The 26,029-nt window shown below is 47.0% G+C and overlaps 1 protein-coding gene across 1 annotated transcript in view; it reads left to right on the forward strand.

Annotated features, from left to right (window-relative positions):
- The first annotated feature begins 1,490 nt into the window (after positions 1-1,490).
- JAM3 (junctional adhesion molecule 3) overlaps positions 1,491-26,029 on the forward strand; it is a 29,038-nt gene continuing 4,499 nt past the window's right edge. Inside the window, exons 1-6 of the mRNA XM_084868370.1 lie at positions 1,491-1,654; positions 22,049-22,114; positions 23,080-23,193; positions 24,403-24,555; positions 25,006-25,208; positions 25,352-25,451. Of these exons, the coding sequence (XP_084724496.1) occupies positions 1,507-1,654; positions 22,049-22,114; positions 23,080-23,193; positions 24,403-24,555; positions 25,006-25,208; positions 25,352-25,451 (784 nt within the window). The 5' untranslated portion in view covers positions 1,491-1,506. The remainder of the gene's footprint in view (positions 1,655-22,048; positions 22,115-23,079; positions 23,194-24,402; positions 24,556-25,005; positions 25,209-25,351; positions 25,452-26,029) is intronic.

The following is a 26,029-nucleotide window of genomic DNA, read 5'->3' on the forward strand; positions in this document are numbered from 1 at the left end:
TTAAATGTATTTGACCAGAATCAAACCTGGGACCCTTCAGTCCACAAGCCAACGCTCTACCCACTGAGCCAAACCGGTTAGGGCTGTTTTTTTGTTTTGTTTTGTTTTGTTTTAATTTTTATTCTGTCTTCATGAGTTTTGGGGGAATGTAATTACTTCATACTCACAAAGTTTTGAGCCATTATAAAGGCTTATAAAGAAGGTCAGATGATGATGGCATTTGAAACATAAACCGGGCAACAACCTCAATCTATGTCATGTTTTTTTGATATTTGCATATATTATAAATTTTAAAATATATATCTTTTAGTACATATGTAAATTATGCACACATCCTGTTCTACTTTGTAAGAACTAAAAACACTTAAATTTAGGATGGCTCTATGAAAAATTGAAGCCCTTAAGTTATACATGAAAATATATTAGTTGTTGGAAATTCACATGTTTTACTAATCACTATACTCAACATTAGGTTTTAATCATTTCCTGGAACATTAAAATGTACTTTCCATATTAGATATAATACAAGCTGTTTCAAAATTTTCCATAAAATCAAATGACACTCAAAACCACCTGCATCCTTAGGACCAGTTTCCAGTATACTTTAGCCTTTTCTTCCTTCATCTTATCACTTGTTCTCATAAGATTTTGCTCCATTTTTGCTCCCTAACCTTACCACTTCCCAATATTCAGAAACCAGAGCAAATAATTAGTCTGATTTCCTGCAGAAAAAAAAATATTAGGTATACCATCATTCTTTCATCTACCACAGAAACAAATTATGCTTATTTTATTATTATTTTTTTAATCCTCACTTGAGGATATTTTTCCCATTGATTTCCTGAGAGAGTGTAAGGGAGGGAGAAGGGAGCAGAAAGAAAAACATTGATGGGTGAAAGTGAGAGAGAGAGAGAGAGAGAGAGAGGGAGATTGGTTGCCTCCTGCGAGCGCCCCTACCAGGGCTGGGGAACCTGCAACCCAGGTATTTGCCCTTAACCAGAAATCAAACCTGTGACCCTTCAGTACTTATGCTGAGGCTCTAACCACTGAGCAAACCGGCCAGGGCTGTGCTTATTTGAGGATGTCATTTTTGTGTACTGTAAAATATATGTGTTGGTTATGTCTTATATATAGATATCTGAGCTTTTTTTCCTTTCATCAGATTTGAAATTGGGGCCTCCAAAGAGGTACAGGCAATAATGCTTCCAAGATAACTGGGCTGCATCCTTATTTGTAAAATAAGAAGCCCTTAACTTTTCCAAATTTTAATTGAGCGCTCCTCCTCCGAAATTCACCCCACCTCATTCCAGAACATCCTTCTTTTACCAGTACTTCCTCCCACCCAACTCATTGACACAGACCCCATGTTGGGCCCCGGTCCAGGGCATCCCTGCATCCATAGTAACCAGACTTCAGCTTTCCTTCGTCGCCATGGTGACGGCTCGGCCGGCCCGGGGGTCGCCATGGTAACCGGGGGCGGGTACCAGGGTCCGGCGGGCTGGGCGCATGCGCGCGCACGCGGGGGAAAGCCTGGCCGCGCCACACGCTCGCGACCCTTCGGCTTCTCCCGACGACATGGCGCTGCGGCGGCGGCGGCGGGGGCTCCTGCTCTGCGCGCGGCTGCCTGACTTCTTCCTGATGCTGCTCTTCAGGGGTGAGCGAGCTTCTGCCTGTTGGGGGGTCCGGGGGGAGGGCGATGGGAGCCGAGCGGCCGAGCGGCTGGAGCCCATCCCGGCGCGAATAGCGGTCCTGGCCCGGGCTCCGCGGCGGCGGAGAGGACTCGGGTCCCGGGGAGAGGATGGGAGAGGATTCGGTCCCGGCCCCGAGGCGGGTCCGGGCGGGAGGCCCGGCAGCTGAGGCGGGGCTGGGCCTGCGGGGGACCCCGGGCGCGGGGAGGCGGGTGGGCGGCCCGCGGGGTCCCCGCAGCCCCGCGTCCAGCCCCTCGTCCTGGGGCTCCCGCGTGTCTCGCTGTAAACAAAGGGACTCGGTTGGGGCAAACCCAACTTTCCTTTCGTGTGAAAATAAAATGGCTCAGATCTCACTCAAGCACTTTAAGGAGGGCTCGCAGACCCCGAAATAGCGTCGGGGCGATTCCGATCAGGACGCAGCGATGCACTTGGGAGTTCGGGTTTGTCTTTCCCACTGTCCGCAATTCCCAACAGAGCCGTGTGTCCCGGGACAGTTGGACAGAAGGACTGAAATAGCTTCTGAGGAGTTGAGAGCGGGTACTGTATCCGGGGCACTTGGAAACTAGTGTTCTTAGTCTTTTTTTTTTTTTTTTTTAATTGATTTTTTTTACAGAGAGGAAGGGAGAGGGATAACGGTTCGTTGCCTCCTGCACACCCCTCCACAGGGGATATGCTTGCCACCCAGGTACATGCCCTTGACTGAAATCGAACCTGGGATCCTTCAGTCCACAGGCTGATGATCTATCCACTGAGCCAAACCAGTTTCGGCTAGTGTTCTTAGTCTTTAGGACAACTTTGAGAGCTGGGTTTCACTAAACCATCCATATAGGATCTGGCCTAAACCTAAACCGGCAGTCGAACATCCCCCGAGGGGTCCTGGATTGGAGAGGGCGCAGGCTGGGCTGAGGGGTCCCTACCCCACCCCGTACAAATTTCGTGCACCGGGCCTCTAGTTTTCTAGATAAGAAAGCCAAGACCAAAGGCAAGTCTCTTTTCTAAGCTGTATCCCAAGTCAGGGGTGTAGACACAAACCCCATTCCGGACCAAGGACTGTACCACACTCTTCCTCCCTGGTTCTTAGGTCGTTTCGTCGTCTGGCTGCTTTACCATTGTCCTCCCGTGATGTTTTGCGGAACATACAAGCGAACACACACGGAGGGACTGTCTCAGAGTGGGGGCGGGAAGGACAGGAGAACAAAGCATTCCTGTGTGTGATGCGCATTCATGTGCAAGCGCCCAGAATGGTGGCGGTGACAGTGGGGGGTCTGGGACAGAAGCTGTGAAAACAGGGCTCGGCGACGAGGGAGACCGTTTCAGGATGGAAGTAGCCACCGTACACTTTGCCTGGAAAGTCATTTCCAGAAACGTACGTACGTACGTGGCTGAGTGATCTGAGTAGTCAGAGGGGACAAGGGTGTTAGGAATGCCCGGCTCCCGGCTTCGTTGGTCACACGGACACTGTCCTATTCACAGAGGAAACAACTCCCTATTGTTGGGGAGGTCTGCTCACATGAAAGTTTGCAGTTTTGATTGCAGGAGCGTTTGGCAATGTAGTTCAGGAAGGCGTTGCAATGCGGTGTTTTTTTTGTTTTGTTTGTTTGTTTTAATCTGGAAAACGCTAGGGGCTTCGCAGATCCATAACCTCTTCGCTAGCCCTTCTGGAGGAGCTTGTTGGTGGCTTTCTCTATTTAAAGGGTCGAGGTTGCCCTGACTGGTTCGGCTCAGTGGATAGAGCGTCAGCCTGCAGACTGAAGGGTCCTAGGTTCGATTCCGGTCAAGGGCATGTACCTTGGTTGCGGGCCCATCCTCAGTGGGGAGTGTGCAGGAGGCGGCTGGTTTCTCTCTCATCGATGTTTCTCACTCTCTATCCGTCTCCCTTCCTCTCTGTAAAAAAAAACCAATAGAATATATTAAAAATAAATAAATAAAGGGATGAGGTTTACCTGGACAGGAGAGGAGAAAGAATCACATTTTGCAGAATGGGGACTGTTGACAAAGAAGGTGGTAGGGGTGTGTTAATTCTCTATAGGAACATATTTATTTAGGAGGGAGCCCTTTTCCCATTAATTTATGTTCTAAATACATTCCCAGCAGCTTGAAAACCTTATTCTTCCACAAGTCATGATAGCTGTGTCTTTTTTTTTTTTTTTTTTTTTTTTTACAGAGAGGAAGGGAGAAAGATAGAGAACTAGAAACGTCGATGAGAGAGAAACATCAATCAGCTGCCTCTTGCACACCCCCTGCCGGGGATGTGCCCGCAACCAACGTACATGCCCCTGACCGGAATCGAACCTGGGACCTTTCAGTCCGCAGACCTATGCTCTACCACTGAGCCAAACCGGTTTCGGCTTTTTTTTTTTTTAATTATTCTTTAATTGCTATTGCTTTTTAGTATTCTCATTTAAACAAAAACACTGGGTTCCCAATATAATACAAATATTCTTCATCTGTTTCCTTTTGTCAGGCTGGATTATAAGAATTGAACATGTGTTCATTCGTTTACTACTAATAACCATTCTAAGAGATGGTGGCTATTATTTTTTTCCATTTTGTGAATGAAAAAAACAGAAGTACAGGAAAACTCAGTAACTTGCTAAGGGAGATGCAATTTGGAAATCTCCAACAGTTGGTGTTAATCCGATTTTTGGTTACTCGTATTATTCCATTCGACAGTGGTGTTCTTATTATGGGTCAGTGTAACGGAATTCTCAAATGTTCAAAGCTGTGTGGTTTGTGTATAAAATATTCTTTTGTCGAACGGGTGACAGGTGCAATTCAAGTTTACAAATGTCCTGTCACATGTCTTTTTTTTTATTTTTTTTAAATTATTGCTGTTAGGCTCCCAAATCTTTGATGTCCTAGAATGAAGTGCTTCATTTAGAATTAAAACAGCAACCGTTTGCATTCCTGGGACAAGACAGTGTGTTGAAGCCTAACAACATTTGAAAAATCAAAACTTCCAGGACATTTTAGAAAAAGAAAACAAAGGGGGGGAAAACGTTTGCAGCTTTCTATTTGCATGTGTCTGAATTCTTGAAACATTTCAAAAAAAAAAAACAAAAACAAAAACAAAAACCAACCCATTTTTATGCTATTTTAATTCTTTTAAATGGTTTGATGGGTGTGATCACGATTGGAAGGGGCGTATATTTTCACAAAAACAAGGACCACCTGCCTGATGCCAGCAGCGCCTCCTGTCAGCTGTTCACACTGATGACTGGTAGGCATCTGTTCTTGGTTTTTCAGGCTGGGGAGCCTGATGGATAGCTGTTAGAAACACGTAATCATAAGAAATTGCAGTTCCATCCCGGTGGGATTATCCCACACCCAACTTCTCTGCTCTCTGCTGCTTGCTGTAGAGGCAGCCCAGGAGGGTAGGCTTAAGTCAGTTCTTTTGAAGGAAACCAGAATTGTGTTAAGCTTTCTGAAAGGACCCAATAATCACTATTGAATAGTGCAACTGAAGAAGCTATCTATCTTGGATTTAGTACATCCAACTAGCAGCTGGTGGAGATGTGATATTAGCAAATTCCTCTTCTGTACATTCTTTGAATTTTTTCAGAGCACAAGTGGAGGAAAAGGGAGGAAGATATGTGTGTGTGAACGAAGCTAGGATGTATGGCATCGGCTGAATTAGGCATGAAGTTGCATTCTTTCTCTCTTCCATTTATTCTATTCATGAGAGTTACAGATGTCTCGCATTCCACTGCCTTTTGCATACCTCCACTTGGCTCCTGATTCACCCAGGCCAGTGGTCGGCAAACTCATTGTCAACAGAGCCAAATACCAACAGTACAACGATTGACATTTCTTAGGAGAGCCAAAAACCGACTTCTGCGATGGGCCACAAAGTTTTAATCGCACTGTACGTGTGCGCCCGCACATGGTATTTTGTGGAAGAGCCACACTCACGGGGCCAAAGAGCCGCATGTGGTTTGCCTACCACTGACCCAGGCTTTCACTTGTCTGTTGTCTGTGTCCATATATGCATACGAGTGCTTTGGTTAATCTCTTCCCACCGGCTTCTCTCTTTTAAGATGTGTTTGCAGTCAGGTGGTATGCATTTGGTGCTGTGAGAGCTGCATGCAGATTGCAGATCTGTATGGACCCTCTGAATGCTAACAGTATGCAAATCGCCTCACTGGAGTAGGATCGGAACGTTTGGGCAAGCACATTCTTTTCCACTTAGTTTAGCAAGGACAGTATCAACTCTGGCACCTGACAGTGATATGGAAAGCCTTCATTTACTGCTTCTGCCACTTGCCAGCTTCCTGAGAATGAGTACTTGTCTCCGTGACAAGGAATGCTGCTGTATTTTGTTGGTGTGTTTCCTTTGTTTGTAAGGAGAATCTACAATGGGTTATATACTTCCTAGGAGTAGTTCATATGTACAGCAGGGGTTTCAATGCTGGTTGTGTAGAATTTTATATATATATATATATATATATATTATTGATTTTTTACAGAGAGGAAGGGAGAGCGATAGAGAGCTAGAAACATCGATGAGAGAAACATCGACCAGCTGCCTCCCGCACCCCCCCTACTGGGGATGTGCCCGCAACCAATGTACTACATGCCCTTGACCGGAATCGAACCAGGGACCTTTCAGTCCGCAGACCGACGCTCTACCGCTGAGCAAAACCAGTTTCAGCTGGTTGTGTAGAATTTTAGAGAGTAAGGGAGAGGGAGGGAGAGAGAGAAACATCAATGATGAGAGGGAATCATCTATTGGCTACCTCCTGCTTGAACAGAGCCTGCAACCCGGGCTTGTGCCCCGACCAAGAATCGAACCATGATCTCCTGATTCATAGATTGACACTCAACCACTGAACCACGCTGGTCGGGACGAAACATCAAACCTTTTAATAAATGTGGAGTATGCAGTCTTTTTTTTAATATCACCTTTCATTTCCAGAGAGCCCCAAGGCTGCTTTGGTTCAACCTTCTTCCTGCACATGATTGCCAAAATCCAAATCTGCCTTATCCACGCTCTGTGATATTTGTCCAAATGAGCATAGCTCTATTTCTGGCTCGGGACTTTAGTCCAGTTCAGCGCAGCAGAAACTTCCTGAGTATCTGCAACTTGCCCCGTGCTGTTCTTCAGATTGGGGGTGCAGAACGAGCATAGCATCCCAGCCCTGGAGGGCCAGGCTTAGTGCGCTTCAGTTGTTGGGTGCAAATGCATCTTATCTTGTCAGCGATATAAAAAGTCTGTTGAGAACAGAGGCTGGATTTAATTCCTCTTGTATCTTTTCAGAGATGATTACAGTACATATTCTCTTTGTCACTTGAAACTCCGTTAACATTTCGTAAACACTGCCTGTGTGTCCGGGCGTTTTGAATGCATCTTATCTTGGTTCTGGCAGCCCAGAAACTTTTGGAAATTCTTTAGTTTTTTTTTGTTTTGTTTTTTGTGTGTGTGTGTGTGTTTTTTTTTTTTTTTTTTTTTTTTTTTTTTTTTTACCACAGTAGTTAGTGTCTGTGGAAGAAAAAGAAAGGCAAGTATTTCTTGACTTTGTTTAGTTTAATCATCTTTCTACCCTCTACTCTGTGTAGTTGCATAAGGTTAAGAAGAGGAACATGGAGAAATGCTTATGTTATCATTTAAGTGGCACAAGCTGCCAGTATGATTAGTATATAAACCAGTGGTCGGCAAACTCATGAGCCCACAGAGCCAAATATCAACAGGACAACGATTGAAACTTCTTTGGAGAGCCACATTTTTTAAACTTAAACGTCTTCTAACGCCACTTCTTCAACATAGACTCTCCCAGGCCGTGGTATTTTGTGGAAGAGCCACACTCCAGGGGCCAAAGAGCCGCATGCGGCTCACGAGCCGCGGTTTGCCGACCACTGGGATATACCAAGTGGTTACAATTACCCAAAATGTTAGGGGGGAACCTGTAAGAAGTGAATCAAAATATGGATAGGTGCTTGTTTGAGTGGTGCAGCTCATGGCCCGTTGTTTTCTACTCTTTTCCTGGTTGGTGCTTTTGTCCCTCTTTGAAGTTTTTCTTTAATGAGGATGCTTTTATATCATGGAACTAAGTGCATTTTGTTTTGGGCTCCAGTAGCTAAATAGTGGATTTTAAAATTTGACACTAGTAAGGATTTTATTTTAAAATGCGGAAACTCACCGAGATCGGTTTGGCTCAGTGGATAGAGTGTCGGCTTGGGGACTGAAAGGTCCCGGGTTCGATTCCGGTCAAGGGCATGTACCTTGGTTGCGGACACATTCCCAGTGGGGGGTGTGCAAGAGGCAGCTGATCGGTGACTCTCTCTCATCGATGTTTCTAACTCTCTATCTCTCTCCCTTCCTCTCTGCACAAAATCAATAAAATATATTAAAAAAAAATAAAAAAATAAAATGCGGAAACTCGGTTTCATGTGATAGCATGTGGGTTGTGCCTTTTGCTAGCCCCTTGCTGTCAGGCACAGTGGACGGAGGAGGGGCAGACTTGAAGCTCAGTCGTTTGATGATGCATTTGAAGTGACTCATTGGAGAGATGCGCTGTCATTGCTTTTGGGTGGGGAAGCCAGCTGGGTCACCCTCAGCAAATGGTTAACGGGAAAGCTACAAGAGCTGACGAGAGCAACTTGTCTCACCCTTCCTCCTGCCCCCCTTCCCCCCCCCCCCGTTTTTTTTTAACAAACAAAATAACCCGAGTAGTGACTTGGGTCTGCCTGTGTAGAGTCAGCCCACATTTATTGAACGCCTGCTTTGTGCTGGCCAGGCCGCTCCCGGAGGGCCTCTCAGCCGTGCGGGAGAGGATTACCACATCAGACGGGCTTCCTTGGAAAGTCGGCGCTGAAAGATGTTTCCTGAAGTGGCCACGATGATGCTCCCTTATCCATTCTCCCTGCCCGCCACAGACTTCCTTGCTGGAGACCTTTCTCTGAGAAGATATTTAAAGTCCTCAGAATGAAGGGCAGCTGTCAGGGGGAGTACAAAACCAAGAATGCAGCAAACCCTAAAACAGCTGCCTTTCTTTCCCCCTCTACGGTATCTCGATCGGGTGCTGGAACTTAGTGAATCCCTTTTTACCTGGGAACCTCCATTTTCATGGCAGTAAAGCTTTCCTTGGGCAAAACAGGGGAATGTACGATGGACTCTTTTCCATACCAGAAGGACCGTGCAGTTTAGATAATTAACTAACAGCAGCATTTAGGGTAAAAGGTGTCTGTATTGAGATGAGTGAGCACTTGCTCTGGACTGCCTTGGGGAGGAGAATTTCAAGATGGGAGTGGACTTGCAGGGACAATTTTGATTGACAAAGTGCAGATTTGGGAGGATGAAGATGTTGAGGGCCATTATTAAGTGGGGGAAATATTATGTGCAAAGGTGTGGATTGGGAATTCCTGTGTTGTATTTTGGGACCAATGAGTTATACTGATAACAATATTAACCGCTACCATTTATTGAAAACTGTGTGTCAGCCATTGTGCTGATAGCTTTGCCTGGGCTGTCTCCATTGATCTCAGCAGTCAGTTCTTAGAGATTTCGTTTTGCAGCTGATGCAGAGAGGTTAATTACCTTGCCCAGGCCATCACTAGTAAATTGAGAGCCAAACTGTCCATTGGAGAGAACATTAAAGAGTAACTGGATTGTAAAGTGCTTTCAGTGCCAGACTAAGAAAGGGGGGCCTTCTCATTTAGGCTGTAGACATGTATTTGGCAGTTTGAAGCAGAGGAGTGTTCTGATCAAAGTGATTTTGGAAGTATGACTCTCATATTCAAGAAGACTGGCGAGGGAAGGTCAGTTAGGGAGCTACTGGAATAGTTCAAGGTCACTTCCTTTAGGAGAGCTCTCTTGGTGTTGAGTTCACTTTTATTTACATTTGAAAATATATTTGTTTCAATCTTGTTCTTGAAATATAGATTTACTGGATGCATCATTTTAGGTTGACAGTTATTTTGTCTTACAACCTAGGGCCGTGGTTGGCAAACTGTGGCTCACGAGCCACATGTGGCTTTTTGGTCTCTTGGGTGTGGCTCTTCCACAAAATACCACGGCCTGGGCGAGTCTATTTTGAAGAAGTGGCATTAGAAGAAGTTTAAGTTAAAAAAAAAATTTGGCTCTCAAAAGAAATTTCAATCGTTGTACTGTTGATATTTGGCTCTGTTGACTAGAGTTTGCCGACCACTGCCCTACTGTAACACAGATGCATCCTGGTTTCCATCATTCCTGTTGCAAAGCTTTGTCTTGCAGTCATGGCATCAGTCTTTCCCCTCACCTACTTTATAGATTTTTTTCTTTGTCTTTGGCATCTGAAATGTTACTACAGTGTGATTAGGGTGGATTTATTTTCTTTTAATTTTTAATTTTTATTGATTTCAGAGAGAAAGGGAGAGGGAGAGAGAGATGGAAGCATCAGTGGTGGGAGAGAATCATTGATCGGCTGCCTCCTGCACATCCCCCACTGGGAATTGAGCCCAAAACCTGGGCATGTGCCCTTGACCAGAATCGAAGCTGGGACCCTTCAGTCCACAGGCTGATGCTCTGTCCACTGAGCCAAGCCGGCTAAAGCTGGATTTCTTTTTAATGATTCTACTTTTTAATATGTTGTACTTTGTGTATCCGTGAGTTTATATCTTTCCCAAGAATTCTTAAGTATAATCTGTACACATACTGCCTAGCTTCTATTTTCTTAATTCTTTTCTCCTGGGATTCTGCTAAGATCTGTTCAGTCATCCTGTCTTCCAAGACAGCTAATGGTTTTGTCATAATTTTATATGCTTCTCTCTCTGTGCTGTTCTGGGTTATTTGTTTAGCTTCGCTTTATAGTTATTTCTTTTTCCAGCTGCATTTAATCTGTCATTTAACCATTGCAAAAACCAAAGTTTTTTTAACCAATCATATTATTCATTTTTAAAACTTTACTTTGTTCTTTTTGTAATCTGGTTTCTTTTGCTTATTTTTTTTTATTCCTTTTGACAAACTTTCATGTACAAATGTTTTATATTATTCATCTGATCCTTCAATTATGTGAACTTCTTGCGGACCTAAATCTAATGTTTATTGTTTCTTATGACTTGCTGATGGCGGTTTGTTTTTCTTTACTTGTAAACTGATATTGGGTTGATCTCAATCTGTTCAAATCTGAGCCCCGGGAAGCTTTTGGTGGAAGAGGATCCTTCTGCCGGGCGGGCTGCGTTATTTGAACATCTCAGGCTCAGCTTCTCTGCCTTCCTGCTGGGCCGGGGGGGGGGGGGGGGGGCGCGCAGTCTCCCCCCTGAAGCATTGCCCTCGGGGTCACACGCCACTCAGCTTACTACTCTCTGGATTCAGCCCACAGATATTTCATTTGTTCTTTTAAGGATTCTCCCTCTTCCTGTGAGCCCAGAGATACATTAAAGACTCTGATGTATGAAGATTCTCGTTTCTGGGGGATAAAGACCTTTCAGAGCATCAAATCCTTTACACTGCTGGAAATAGGAAACTCAGCTTTACTTAACCCCCACTCTCTTTTTAAACTTTTTATTTATTTATTATTTATTTATTTATTGAGAGAGAGAGAGACATTACTTGTTGTTCCATTTATTTATGCATTCATTGGTGGTTTCTTGTATGTGCCCTGGCCGAGGACCGAACCACCAATCTTGGCACATATGGACAACGCTCTAACCCAGTGGTCGGCAAACTCCTTAGTCCACAGAGCCAAATATCAACAGTACTACGATTGAAATTTCTTTGGAGAGCCAATTTTTTAAACTTAAACTATATAGGTAGGTACATTATTATTAAGTTAATTAAGGTACTCCTAAGCTGGCCTTCGCTAAAAACTCAAGGGGCCAAAGAGCTGCATGTGGCTCGGGAGCCGCAGTTTGCCGACCACTGCTCTAACCAATAGAGTTAGCTGGCCAGAGCAACCTTTCCCCCCTTTTGATTAACCTAAAGGCCGCATACTTTTATAAGCCTTGATTTCTTTTCCAGTTTGCACTTGACATTCAGTATTCTTTTATATTAATTTCAGGTGTGCAGCATGGAGGTTAGACATACCATTGACGAAGTGATTGCCTAATACACACCTGGCACCATACCTGGTTATTGGAGTTTAACTGGCGAGGCCTGGCCCATGTGGCTAGTTGGCTTAGGTGTTGCCCTGGGCACCAAAGCGTTGCTGGTTCAAGGTTTCCCCCTCTCTCTACCTCTCCCATCCTCTCTCGCTGAAAATCAATAACAAATGTTTTCGATAAATACCTTTGTTGATATTCCGTACTCTGGACTTGACATTTCCGTGTCTGTTTTGTAACTACGAATGTGTACGTCTTAACTTCTTCACCTCTTCTCACCTCCGAATCCCTCTTCCCTCCTCCCATCTGGCAGCCATCAGTTTGTTCTCCATGGGAGTCTGTTTCTGTTTCGTTTGTCCATTTATTTTGTTCTTTAGAGTCCACACACAAGTGAGATGATATGTTATGTGTCTTTCTCTAGCTGACTTGTTTCACTCAGCGTAATACGCTCAAGGTCCAGGGTGCTGTTGCGCATGGTGGGATTTCATTCTTTTTATGGCCAAGTAATGTATCATTGTATGTATGTACCACCTCATCTTTATCTCATCTTCCGTTGAGGATATTTGTCTATAATTTTATTGTTTTTGTAATGTTGTTGTCTGGTTTTGGAATCGGTGAAGCTGGCCTCATGAGCTTGAGGGGCCTTCCCTCCTCTTGGACTTTTTTGGAATACTTTGATAAAGAGTGGTATTAATCCTCCTCCGAATGTTTGGTAAAATTCAGCTGGGAAGCCATCTGGTGTAGGATTTTTGTTTGGTGGGAGTTTTTTATTTTTGTTTTGCTTTTTTGTTTTTGTTTTTACTGAGTTAATTTTGTCTGTGTGCTGTCCCTTTAAAAGAATGCCTGGGTTTCCGGTAGCCTCCTGCCTCACCCTGATGGACAGAATCCTTGTTCCTGGTCACAGCCTGGTGTTATGTGGCTCCTCCTTCTGGCACTGGTGTTTGGGACTGGGGAGCGCAGCGTGTGGCCCAGACCCCTCACTCCGTAGGGCACATGTGTCAAACACAAGGCCCGCGGGCCAAATCCAGCCCGCCAGGCCTTGCAATGTGGCCCGCACCGTGCTGTCATCACTGCACTCCGCTGTCAGTTTATGACATTGTCAGTTTATGACTGTTCAGTAAACCATTCGGCCCGTGATTTAGGCTGGATTTTAGATTTTGGCCCCTTCTCTGATTGAGTTCGACACCCCTACCGTAGGGGAACGAACCCCGGCAGCTGGGATGTCTCTGGATTCTCAATTGCCACGCGTGGGTGTGGGGCCAGCCCATTCGCTTCCACTGGGTGTGGCTCCGCCTTCACATCCTTAGTTGTAGGACTTCTGTTCAGCTAGTCTTCAGATGGTTATCCAGGTTGATTGTTCTGGGACATAGTTGAAATTCTGATGTGGTCACGGGAGGAAGTGAATTGCACCTACTCCACCAACTTGACTGCGACCTGCCAAGATGTTGCCTTTTTACAATCTGAAGGCAAGACAAGACCCTCAACCCGCAAAAGGTATGACTCACTTCACTGTGGCCTGACTCACTTCATTGCAATCCTCGCTGTAGTGCAGTGGTCTGTAATTGAAACCACGGTATCTCGGAGGCATGCCTGCACCCCCCACACAGCACATCGAATTCAAAATGACTTAAAATGCAGAGTGAGGCTTTCCAGAGTATCCATGTCAATGGCACTTAAGAAGTGTTGCTCAAGCTTTTTTTTTTTTTTTTTTTTTTTTTTTTTTTTAAGTATGTTTTTATTGATTTTAAAGGAAGGGAAAGGGAGATAGAAACACCAATGATGAGAGAGAATCATTGATTGGCTGCCTTCTGCACGCCCCCTACCAGGGATGGAGCCTACAACCAGGGCAAGTGCCCTCGACCGGAATCGAACCTGGGACCCTTCAGTCTGCAGGTCGATACTCTTTCCACTGAGACAAACTGTCTAGGGCTCAAGCATTTTTTAAGTGTCCAAAGGCCAAAGAAAGCAAGGGCTCTTTAGGGTATCTGGTCAGAGGGGTAGGGTGGAAGCGAGTGGGCAGTACCTCCTTGGTAAATGTAGAGGCCTTGTCAGTTTTGTTTTGGTGTCCGAATTTTAAATGTCTGCCACTACTTTTGATATGAAATGAAACTCAGAATTAACTTAAGGGGGAAACTAGAGGATTGGGTTGGGAGTGTTGTAATAAAGTTGGGTTCCAGTTTCATCTCTACCACTTACTATGTATGTGATCTAAGCGGTTATGGAACCACAGCTGCCTCTCTTTGTGAATCGTCTCTTACGGCAGCGGTTCTCAGCTGGGAAAGATACTGCCACACAGGACATTTGGAAAGTTCTGGGGCATTTTTGGTTGTCGTAATTCAAGATGCTGCTCCTAGCATTTAGAGGCCAAAGTTGCTGCTAACCATCCATAAGATAGCCCCCCCCGCCCCCCCCCCCCCCCCCACCGAGGGTTGTGTAGCCCCAAATGCCAACAGTGCCAAGGCTGGGAGACCTTCCTTCTAGCATCTCTCAGCTCTAAATCCCATAAGTCAGTATGAGCTGAGAGGAGGAAATATTACCGTTATGGGTAGAAAACTGAACACAAAAGGATGAAATGACTTTCTAAAATTATATAGTAAATCAGTGGTAAAACCCTCGTCTCCTGGTAGGGAGTCCAGCTATTGAGCAATGAGACTTGGCTTCTAAGATAGTGCCTGCTTCCAGAGAAGTCCAACACGAACAGCCTTCAAGGAAGAAGACTTTGTTAAAAGTCTCTTTATCGAGCTGGGTCTGTACTAAGACAGATTCCAAGTTTTTATTCTCCAGTGGGAGCCTCACACTTTTCAACAGTAACGAATATTCCTGGACTCTCCAGATTTCGACTAACACTCTGAAACGAGGGTGAACATCATCTATGCGAGACCCGAATTTGATACCCATAATGCCGTGGTTTAATGGCCCACGATTGGCTTATTTCACATTTTTGAAAGATGCTCTTTGTGCTCACACAGGGGTATTTTGTTTGTGGAGTTACAGGGTGCTTTCCTTTTCTTAGCTAATCTCCCCTGCTTCCCTTTTACATGTGAAAGAAAAAACATGCCCTCCTCTGCAGGGCTCCTAACATTACATGGCACGTGGGCTCTGCCCGTCACGTCATTTCGCTGAGTGTTTGGGCAAAGGTAACCCTAAACTTTCAGGGGAAACACCCAGTGGAGCTCAGAGGCCTGTTTGTTCATATGGCACCTTCTTGCCCTGGACTCATCCATTCCTAATAGCTATTTATCTACCAAGACGTTTATTTTCAGTGTAAACTCCCTGATTTATACTGGCAGCTCCTTCCCTTAAAGATATGCTGGAATTTCCACCGAAGCTTGTTATTATTCAGAGTTTGCTGGTTCAGGCGCAAAAAATTTCCTCCAGGCTTGAGATGTCTAATCTTTTCTACAAATATCACTGGGCCATTATTTAAATCCAAGAATGTCAAAGAGAAATGTTTCCTTACTCTTGAAACTTAAGACTTGATTTTTGTTTTTTTGAAAAATTCTGGACGCTAGTACTTTGGATGAAATATCTTCCCCACATATTTAAAAAAAAAAAAAAAAAAAAAAAAGGAAACTTGCCACCTCATGAAAATAAACCATCAGGGCCCAGCTGGTGTGGCTCAGGGGTTGGGTGTCAGTCCATCAACCAAGAGGTCTCCGGTTCAATCCCTAGTCAGGGCACATGCAGGAGTTAACCAGTGAGTGTATGGATAGGTGGAGTGATGGGTTAGTGTTTCTCTCTCTCAGATCAATAAGTAAAGTGTATAGTTTGATAAGTTTGGCATATATGTAAACTCTTTAAACTAACACCACAATCAAAATATTGAACACTTCCAGCACTGCCGAAAGCTTCTCAGTGCTTCCTGGTAACCCTTCTCTTCTGTCCCTCCATCTACACCCCGCTCCACTCTACCCTTTCCCTGGCAGCCCCGTAATCTGTTTTCTGTCATTACATGCTGGTTTGGATCGTATCGAACTTTATATAAATAGAATCATGCCATATGCACCCTTTCTTTTGATATCCATCCATGCTGTGGCACGCATCAGTAATTCTTTTCCTTTTTGTTATGAATTGTAGTATCACATTGTATGGAAATACCACAGTTTATTCACTGTTCATAGATATCTGGATTATTTCCAGCTTTCAATTACTACCAGTAGAGTTGCTGTGAAGAATTTGTACACACATATGATTTCATCCTCTCTTGTAAGAATCTGGGAATAGAATGGTTGAATTAAATGATAGGTATATATTTAAATTGTAAGAAACTACCAAACAGTTTTTCCAAAGTGGTGGTAACATTTTACATTCCCATCTTGCAGTGGATGAGAAATCCCGTTTTTTACGTACTTGTCCACACTTGATCGGGTCAGTCTTTTTCATTGTAGCCATCCTAATAGGTGTGTAGCGGTATCTTAGTATTTTAATGTACATGTCACTATTGGTTAATAATGGTGAGCATCTTTTCTTGTGTTTATTTGCCTTCCAGAAGGTCCCTATTGTGTTACTCAACTACTATCGATATTTTAGAGTGAACGCACCCATACACAATAAATAAGTGAGTGGGTGTGGGTTGTTCCATGAAAACTTGTCAAAACAACAGCAATGCCACAAAAAATAGGAGCAGGCCTTTTGATTGTAGCTTTCTGACTTCTGGCATAGATGATCCTGCTGTTTGCAAATAAAGACAGATTGATTTCTTCTTTTCCAACCTGGATACTTTTAAAAATACCTTTTTCATGCCTAGTAGCACTGGCTAAGACCTCTGATACAATGTTGACTAGAAGTTGTGGAAGCTTTCAACATGATCTATTTAGTCTGTATGTGAATCAGGGATCATCAATAGAAAACAGGTTGCCTACCTCTGTGTTAGAGAAGAAATGCCTGCTGTCTTATAACCTATTCTTCTACCTCCGGCGGCCTGCACCAAAACTAGTGTGAACGTGTGAGGAGTCACCATTTTTTAACCCCTCCCACTTTCCCTGCTCTGCAACATCTCAGTCCCCATCGAAATATTTCATAGCCGTTAAAACAACCTATTGAAGCTTATATGCAGTAGTTTTGTGTTTTTAAAAAAAAATATATATATATATATTTTTAATTGATTTTTTTACGGAGAGGAAGGGAAAGGGACAGAGAGTTAGAAACATCGATGAGAGAAAAACATTGATCAGCTGCCTCCTGCACGCCCCCACCCGGGGATGTGCCCGCAACCAAGGTATTATACATGCCCTTGACCAGAATTAAACTCGGGACCTTTCAGTCCGCAGGCCGACGCTCTATCCACTGAGCCAAACCAGTTTTGGCTCCTTTTCTTCTGTTATTTTTTTAGGTGGTAGTATAAGTAGTCTTTTCTCTTAATGAAGTCAGTGGAATAAAACAAAAACAACGTAACTAGTCCCTGTCTTCTCTATCGTGGTTCCTGAGGGAGTAAAATCATGTTACACATCCAAGCTGACCCCCTGAGGTGCTCCCCCATGCAGACCTCCTGCAGACCGCCTGCAGCATCAGTAATGAGGCTGTTTCCATGCATCTCTGATGGAGCCAGAGCCAGCCCCAAGCCAGAGCGGCTCCGGGAGGACCGGCCGGAGGGCACTGCCACAGGGCCTGCAGTTGGGGTGCGGGTGTCATGGACTCTTTCTCTGTAGTGAACGCGAGCACACTTCCCCTCAGGATGCTCTGACATCAGCCTCTGTGATCACTTGGGAAGGCGCTGCAGGACTGGGCTGGCCCCGAGAGCGGTTTGATGCCAGGGTCTTGTTCGCAGGGCAGCGGTTAGGGATAATTTGTTTCCAGATGAGGTATTTTGCAGAACAAGAAAATGCCTTGGCACATGTTCTCTGTTTAGTCAAACTTATTTGTCACGCCTCAGTACCTCGGAGATGGGTCTCGTGGCGACAGACGGAGAGTTTTATGTGTTTGTCTGTGCTCTGGAGCCAAGAGTACTCTGCAGCGGGTCTAATCGGTCTGCGATTAGAAGGAGTGGGGTATGGGCTCCTGGAAAGACGGTAGCCACCTCTCCACCAGCCTCTGTCTGAGTGTAGTTACTCCAAAGACTCTCTCTGAACCATTGAAAAAAATTGAGAAATCACTGCACTGCTACAGTAGACGTGGAGCCATTATTCGGGGTGATCCTTTCCCCCATTATCCTGGATGTTTCTTTCCCTTCTCCCTCTCCCTCTGCCTTCCCTTTCTCTCCTCCCCCTGCCTCACTCCTCTGCTCCCTTCCCACCACCTTTACTTTCCCTTCTTTCTCCCTCTGCCTTTTCCCAGCCTCTCATTTAGGAGAGTTTATTCCTATTTTACCTGGAGATTGGATGCTGAAAGGGCACCTGAGACCTGGTCCTTCTCCCCTCCTCTTGGTGTTTGGCCGTGGCTTCCGTTCCTGTGGTGGTGATGGCTTCCCCACGAGAACCCTGGCTTTCCCCTGAAGCTGTAAACCCCCCCATCCGAGAAGCCAGGGGGCTGGGAAGAAGTCCCTCCAGGGGAGTCATTTCTGCCGGCGTTTCTAGCTGAGGTGGCTGGTGGATGGGCCTTTCCTCGGAGGTTATCGGACTTGATTAGCCAGACGCGTGGTCCAGAAACCCTTGATGGCTTTGGTTTGGAGATAGAGTTACTAAATGGAAACAAGATCCTTTCCAATCAATAGCATCTCATCTGATGTCTTCCTGCTGGCTTACCATCGGCATGCGGCACGAGATGGCTCTAGCTCTGAATGTAGGGCTGCCACTGGAAGTGCTTCGTGGAGTGACATACGTGCAGTGAAATGACAGACTTTCCTTCTAGACTCAAGATTCAAAACAAGTGCCATCGTCGTTGTGTCAGGGTTCTCCAGAGAAACAGAACCAATAGGATGAGTAAGACAGAATAGCATTAACTTATTTCCGGTATGTATGGCTAATATGTATAAAGACATTTGTGAGAAAGAGCTGGTCCCTGTGATTATGGAGGCTGGAGTTCAGTCTGCAGGGCGGGCAGCGGACGGAGAGCCTGAATCGCTGAAGGAACAGAGGTCTGGCCGCAGTCTGCTGGAGAGATTCCCTGTGCTCAGGGAGGCTGTTTTTGTTTGTTTGTGTTTTTTTTAGGTGTTTATTTTTATTTTAAAGAGGGAGAAGGAGGAGAAAGAGAGAGAGAGAAACATTGATGTGTGAGAGAGATACATCAATATCATGTCCTCTGTCTCCTATACACACCCCAGTCAGAGATTAAACTCGTAACCTAGGTATGTGCCCTGACCAGGAATCGAACCCACGGCCTTCCGGGCATGGGACAATACTTAACCAACTGAACCACACTGGCATGGGCAGCGGGCTGGTCTTTTTTACTTATTCATGCCTTTCAACTGATCGGGTGAAGCCATGTAGTTTAGCCAAAATAACAATGGGCAGTCTTGCCCCAGGGCTCCAGCTGGTTCTGCTCTTGTCAGAACCTATAGTTAGTTGATTTACTATGTATTCTTTGCTGCGTGTCTGGGTAAGTGGGTCTGGAAAATATTACTGGCTGTGTACTTTCTCCCCTTGCTGTGACATTCCTTACAAAATTGGTTACAGGACTGAGACATTGTTGAAACGATGCTGTCTTCTGGGCTATTTCTTCTCCAAGATGGATTATGCCAGGCATGCACACAGAATAAAAATGTAAATATTCTCCACTGGAAAGCCTGCATACCACTTTATATTTAGACGCGGGCCCCGGGAGGCTGGCGAGGCCCCACGGGGATCCGTGCTAACGTGCGGCCACGCCGTTCTGCCTGGCCAGAAAGTTTCTTTTGAGCAGGAGACCAACTGGACAGAATGCCAGAGGCTGAAATAACTCTTCAGAGCGCCAGACAGGCACAAGCTATGTCTTCGCAGCACATCTGACCGAAAGTGAAAACGGTTTCTAAACGAGTGTCTTTTCCCTCTTGGTTTCCAGCAATGCATACAAACCCAAATACATTTCATTTTTTGTGGAGAGTGAGCCAGCCTTCGCCTTTCCTCCCCGCACTCTCTGCGGTGAGATAGCAGCCATTGTTCACACAGAAAGACGTCCCTTTATCTCGCGGGATCCCAGGCAGCAGCCAGCGAGCCTGTGCTGCTGTTCGTATTGGTTCTGGGTCCACGGAGGGAAACACAGGTAGTGTTCCCGTGGAGGCCACCATCTGTGGACGGGGCCGAATGGTCAGCTTTGGAATCCAGCTGCTCACGGACTCGCCAGCTTCGGGACATTTGCCCCGTGTGAGACCCAGGCTCTTGGCAGGATGTGGGCCGGGGCTGACATGACCTCAGCCTCTGTTGTGGCTTACATGTGTTTTAATTGTGACATTTTATGTTCTCAGTTTCTTTCTTTCTTGCTTTCTTGAAAATATATTTTATTGATTTTTTTTTTTTACAGAGAGGAAGAGAGAGGGATAGAGAGTTAGAAACATCGATGACAGAGAATCATCGAACGGCTGCCTCTTGCACACCCCCAGTAGGTACGTGCCCTTGACCGGAATCGAACCTGGGACCTTTTCAGTCCACAGGCCGAAGCTCTATCCACTGAGCCAGACCGGTTTTGGCCTCAGTTTCTTTCGTTCTCCTGAGTAGGGAAGGGAAGTAGACCCCATCCTCACGCCCCGCAGCAGGGCTGTGCTTCTGCGGACATTGTGGGTTGGGCCCCGACGTGATGAGTTAGTGGGCTTCCCAGCGGGGGCTGCACATTAAAACCGGGGGCACTGGGAACACAGCGCCGATCGGGGCCTTCTCCAGCCCCCTCAATCAGAGCTCGGGGTTCGAATGCTCCGGGGGCCGCGGAGGTGGGTTAGGAAATGGTATTTTCAGCGGCTTGCCTGGCGTCAGAGCCCAGACGCTGGCAGGCTTTCTGAAAGGTCTCTCCCAACTGGAATAGGAAACGGCAGTTGTTGTCCACAGCTGCTAAACGGTTCCAGATTATCAACTCGGAGGCAGACACAGACACAGAACTCCGGAGAACCTTCCGAGGAGCTCGTGTATGAGCTGGGAAGACACTGAGGGCTGGCGTTTCCTCCAGGGCCTTATCGTGCCCTCTGCCTGCTCCCTCCACACCCTGCCCCGCTTCCCCTGCTCCCCTGGAAGGAAGAGATGGCCCCGCTGCAGCCGCCTCCCCATCTGGTTATCATCCGGGAGGTTATTTTTAAAGGGCACTCACTTCCCTTGCAGACTCCCAAGGAAGGGCTCCAGGAGAACAATGCGATTGATAGGAGCTCAGGCGTCAGGTTCTGAGTCACGCTGCCCTTTTCGTCCCAGGTCCTCTTGACACCTATTAGCTGCTGCCTCTCTTAGTCCTGGATAGATTTTTCATGTTTCTCCTCCCAGGACAGACTATGACATGGGGTAAGGAAGTGGGGACCGGGAGCGGGAGCTTCTGGCTCTGCTCTGTGCTCACAGACACGAACCCCTCCAGGACCCGGTCCCCTGGCCGGGGCTGCGTGGAGTCCTTCCCCCTGCCTGGACCGAGTGCCTGAGACAGTCCAAACAGTGTTCGGGAGGATGCGGGGCTCCTTAAGGTTTCAGAGACACTGTGTACTCACCCGTGGCTTCCTCCTCCTCGGCTAATTACCGGATGTTGGTGGGAGGAAGCCAAGTGGCAGCTTTTGCTCTTTTCTCCGCATCAGGCATCAGCCCCGTAGGCTGCGGTGACAGTCCTGCTCAGAGAAAAGTGCCGTCATGGCTTCATTTCTTCTTTCCAACAGAAATGTAAACTGAACTATTATACCAGAAGCTGTTCCCCATCCCATGTGCTAGTTCTGGTAATGAACTCCATAGAAAACTGCTAAAGGAACTCATTTAGGTTGACACAAAAGAACACTAGACAGTCACTCAGAGCTGTGAAGATGTATGTTTTCAGTAGAGGCAAGTAGCCTTATTATAATTTTGGTTTACAACTGCAGTTTTTAATTTCCACAGAATAAAAGTACTCATAAATCTATGTTGCTGAGAAGGCATCCAGCGTGTAAAGATGTAGTTTGTATCATGAACAGCATAAAGGGAGGGGTGACGAGGTGGCCCATTTGGGTCTGGATGATGATGTCGAGAGGATTGACACTGACTCTGAGCAAGGAGGGAATTCCTAGAGGAAAAATCTTAAGCTCCAGGGGCTTTATTCTGGAACTCAGAAGGGGAGTGAATTCTCAGAGCTCTTCTCTGGCTCTTGGCTCTTCTGAGCGAAAGCAGTCAACATGCTGTGTCTGTGTCTTTGTTGTGGAAGAGAATCTTCTCCCGTCCTTTCTGGTTAGTGATGGCTGCCCATGGAGAAGGGGCAATCTGACCTCCGTCCGAGGGCTCTGCTGTGTTAGAGCCACGCTGTCTCTGACTTTACCTTTTTTTTTCCTCCCTCCTTCCCTTCAGGCTGCTTGATAGGGGCCGTCAATCTCAAATCCAGCAACAGATACCCAGTGGTACAGGAATTTGAAAGTAAGTACAGGAGACTACCGGTAAGCACTGGGAGAGTGGGCGCCCTCTAATGGACATTCCGGGGTCTTGCAGCCAGCTCAGGCCAAGCACGTGGGGCCAGAGAGGTGCTGGTGGGTGTGCATGGGTGCTGGTGGGGCCCGGCCTCCGCAGGCCACAGGGGCTGCAGGTTCGATCCTGGCTCAAGTCTGCCCTGTCCTGGCTCTGTGCTTACATGACAAAGACATTTCTATACACACGTGGAGCATGATGGGGAATGTCCACTCTATTGAATAAAGGTCTCTGCTCATCATATCCTTTTTCTGGCTGAAATTCATCTGTTTCTTAAAGTCTCCCAGAGCCTGGAGATAGCTGTGTGTATTTTTTTAAATATATTTCATTGATTTTTTTTTTTTTTTTTTTTTTTTTTTTTTTTTTTTTTTTACAGAGGAAGGGAGAGAGACAGAGTGTAAGAAACATCGATGGGAGAGAAACATCGATCAGCTGCCTCCTGCACACCCTGCACTGGGGATGTGCCCGCAACCAATGTACATGCCCTTGACCGGAATCGAACCCGGGACTCTTCAATCTGCAGGCCGACGCTCTATTCACTGAGACAAACCGGTTTTGGCAAGCTGGGATTTTTTTATTTTATTTTATTGATTTTTTTTTTATTTTTTTATAGAGAGAAAGGGAGAGGGATAGTTAGAAACATCAATGAGAGAGAAACATCGACCAGCTGCCTCGTGCACACTCCACACTGAGGATGTGCCCGCAACCAAGGTACATGCCCTTGACTGGAATCAAACCTGGGACCCCTCAGTCCACAGGCCAACGCTCTATCCACTGAGCCAAACCAGTTTCGGCAAGAGATAGCTGGGTTCTAATCTGCACGGGAGACCTAACACTGAGGAGGCTTGCTCGGCGTGGGTGTAAGTAACCGAGTTGTTCCACTTCCCCTGAGAGTCCCTTTATTCTTCTCTTATCAGGTGTGGAGCTGTCTTGTATCATCACCGACTCACAGACCAGAGAGCCCAGGATCGAATGGAAGAAGATTAAGGATGCCCAGACCACATACGTGTTTTTTAACAACAGAATTCAGGGTACAACGCCGCGTCCCCTCCTTGGCTTCCGGGCCAGGCACGCACCATGCCACACTTTCTCTCCTCCCGCTGGTTCTGCGTCTTTGCCAGGGTTGTTTGTTTTGTTTTGTTTTGCTTTACTTACAGGAAAGCCAAACATGTGACGGTAATGAGAATAGCATATTGAACCCCCCTGGCCCTGTCCCCCAGTTTCAGCAGATGTCAGTTCATTAGGGTTTTAATGTCTCTGCAAAATACCTTTCTGAAGTGTCAGAGTCCGCATGCTCCCAGGCCATCTTTTTTTTTATCATGGTCCATGACCTGCGTGATGCAAGTTAAAAGCGAGTTAGAGGGCCACATGGCACAGCAAGGAGACAAGTGTTTGGTGCAAGCATACCGCACCGAGAAAGCACTCGCTGGACAGCCGGCAGGGTGTGATCCCGTGTGAGCCCAGGGGTAAGTGTCAGGTGCCCCTGGGCGATGTGACGGAGGGGCAGGACAGCTGGCGGGAAAGGCTTCCCAGAAGTGGCCTCTGGGCAGAGAAGGGAAGGAAGGCCAGTTAGCCGAGCAGGATGGTGAGGCGTGGGGTGAAGACATGTGTTGGCCAGAAAGAATGACGTGTATAAAAATGTAGAGGCAAATGTCAGCGTGGCTTTAATTAGAGACACTGCAAGGGATCCCCCATTGTGGGGGCTGACAAGGAGGGGCAGGGGGGACTCCAGGGGAAGCTGACCAGGTGTGTCAGGGCCGGCAGGAGGCAGTGAACGCCCACCAGATGGGGCGTGCAGGAGGCAGCTGACGAATGCTCTCTCATCATTGATACCTCCCTCTCTTTCTTTTTCTCTCTCTCTCTCCCTCCCTCTCCCTCCTTCTCTGAAATCAACATATATCTATAATAATAAGAGCGTAATATGCTAATTAGACCAGATGTCCTTCCGGACGAAGCCTGGACTGCAAGGGAAGCCAGTGCTGGGAACCGGGGGAAGACCTATTCTTACACGAATTTCGTGCATGGGGCCTCTGGTATCTATATAAAGACAGGGGCCTATGAGTCCTCTCACACACCAGGCACTGTGCTGGTGCCCAGTGACCTCAGAGCTCACCTCTTAAAGGGACAGAAACAGAAGCCAGTCTTCTCGTGGAGGCGTCCAGTGCTGGCCCCAGAAACTGCCTCCTTCAAGTTGCAAAGATCTCGAAAGCATCATCAGTGCCCTTCCTTCTTCTCCACAGGGGACTTGGCAGGCCGAGCGGAGCTGCTGGGGAAAACCTCTCTGCAGATCTGGAACGCGACCAGGAGAGACTCTGCTCTCTATCGCTGTGAGGTGGTTGCTCAAGACGACCCCAAAGAGATGGACGAGATTGTCATCGACTTGACTGTGCAAGGTAGGAACTCATGTGCAGGCCTTTCAGGCCTTATGAGTTTGTATGTAGAAAAAAAAGATCAATTCGTACTTTCTTTCCATCCCAGAAGGTGTCCCGCTTCAGGGAGGGTGTGGAGACCTGGGGCTGCTTGAGTTGGGTGGAAGCTTCTGCCACTTCCCTCCACCCACTGTGGGAGGCCCCTGGGGAGGTTGAGGCCTTAGGAACATGCAGCGGGATATTGGGATGGAAGGGGAGGTTCAGGGGCAGGTTTCTGGCTGCAGACCACACAGGCAGAAGGTGTGGCCACAGGACAGTAGGCGTGGCCATGGGTTGTGGGTGTGGCCACAGGGCCATGGGCGTGGCCAGGGTCCAGAGTTGGTGCAGAATCCCCTGGCTGGCTTTCTTGTTTGGGAGTGGATTTACAGAAGGCTCATTGCTGATTTTAAAGACCAACCTGTGTTTCTCCTGCAGTGAAGCCAGTGCCTCCAGTGTGCACAGTACCAAAGGCGGTGCCCGTAGGCAAGATGGCCACGCTGCACTGCCAGGAGAAGGAGGGCTTCCCGCAGCCCCACTACAGCTGGTACCGCAATGATGCGCCCCTGCCCAGGGACTCCCGTGCCAACCCCCGATTTCAGAATTCCTCTTTCCTCATCGACTCCAAAACTGGCACTCTGGTACGACCTGGGAGAGATGTGGAGGGAAACATCTGCCGGGCAGGGAGACCTTTAGAAAGAGGAGCCGTCGGGAGAGAGAAGGGAGCCTACGGGGGAGCTAACGTTCCTGTCAGGCCTTCATCTCCTTGTCATGTCCTGGCCAGGTGTTCAGCGCGGTTCGCAAGGAGGACTCCGGGCAGTACTACTGCATGGCTTCCAACGACGTCGGCTCGGCCAAGTGCGAGGCCCAGGAAATGGAAGTCTGTGAGTGCTTTCCGAAAAGACTGGTTTTCTCTTTAGACTGGCAAGCGGCTGCACGTTTACAGTTAGCGTCAGGCCGTCCGTGCAGATGGCGGTGGGCAGCCGGCTGCTTCACCCCGGCCACTCGGGTGCAGGGTGGTGAGAAAGCGGGGACAGCCACATGGTGACCAGGTGTCCTCTGCAGGGCGCTGGTCTCCTCAGGACAGGCTTTCCATCAGGCTTTTGCTGTTGGAGACATGGCTAATCATGTCCCTCGTAACTAGTTGAATAACTCCATTACTTGTAATTGATAAAAACATCAGGGTGTGTCGTCTTCAGAAACTCATCCGGTGGTAGGATTTGCAGGGAACTGAGGCACAGTCTTAGCCCCAGGAATCACCCAGTTGTGAGACGATGCCGTCTCCGAGGTACTGCTCTTGGGAGGTGCTGAGCCGAATGGGGCAGGAGGGGCGGCCAGACGCATGTAGGAACCGAGTCTCCCCCCCACCCCCCCAGCAGTTTTCCAAACCTGCCCGATGCTGAGAACCATCTGGCACCACGGGCTCTCATTCAGAATCCAGGCCCCACAGTGCACATGGACC

This window comes from Pipistrellus hanaki (genome assembly GCF_964339955.1).
Source record: "Pipistrellus hanaki genome assembly, chromosome: 19".
Classification (NCBI taxonomy): Eukaryota; Metazoa; Chordata; class Mammalia; order Chiroptera; family Vespertilionidae; genus Pipistrellus; species Pipistrellus hanaki.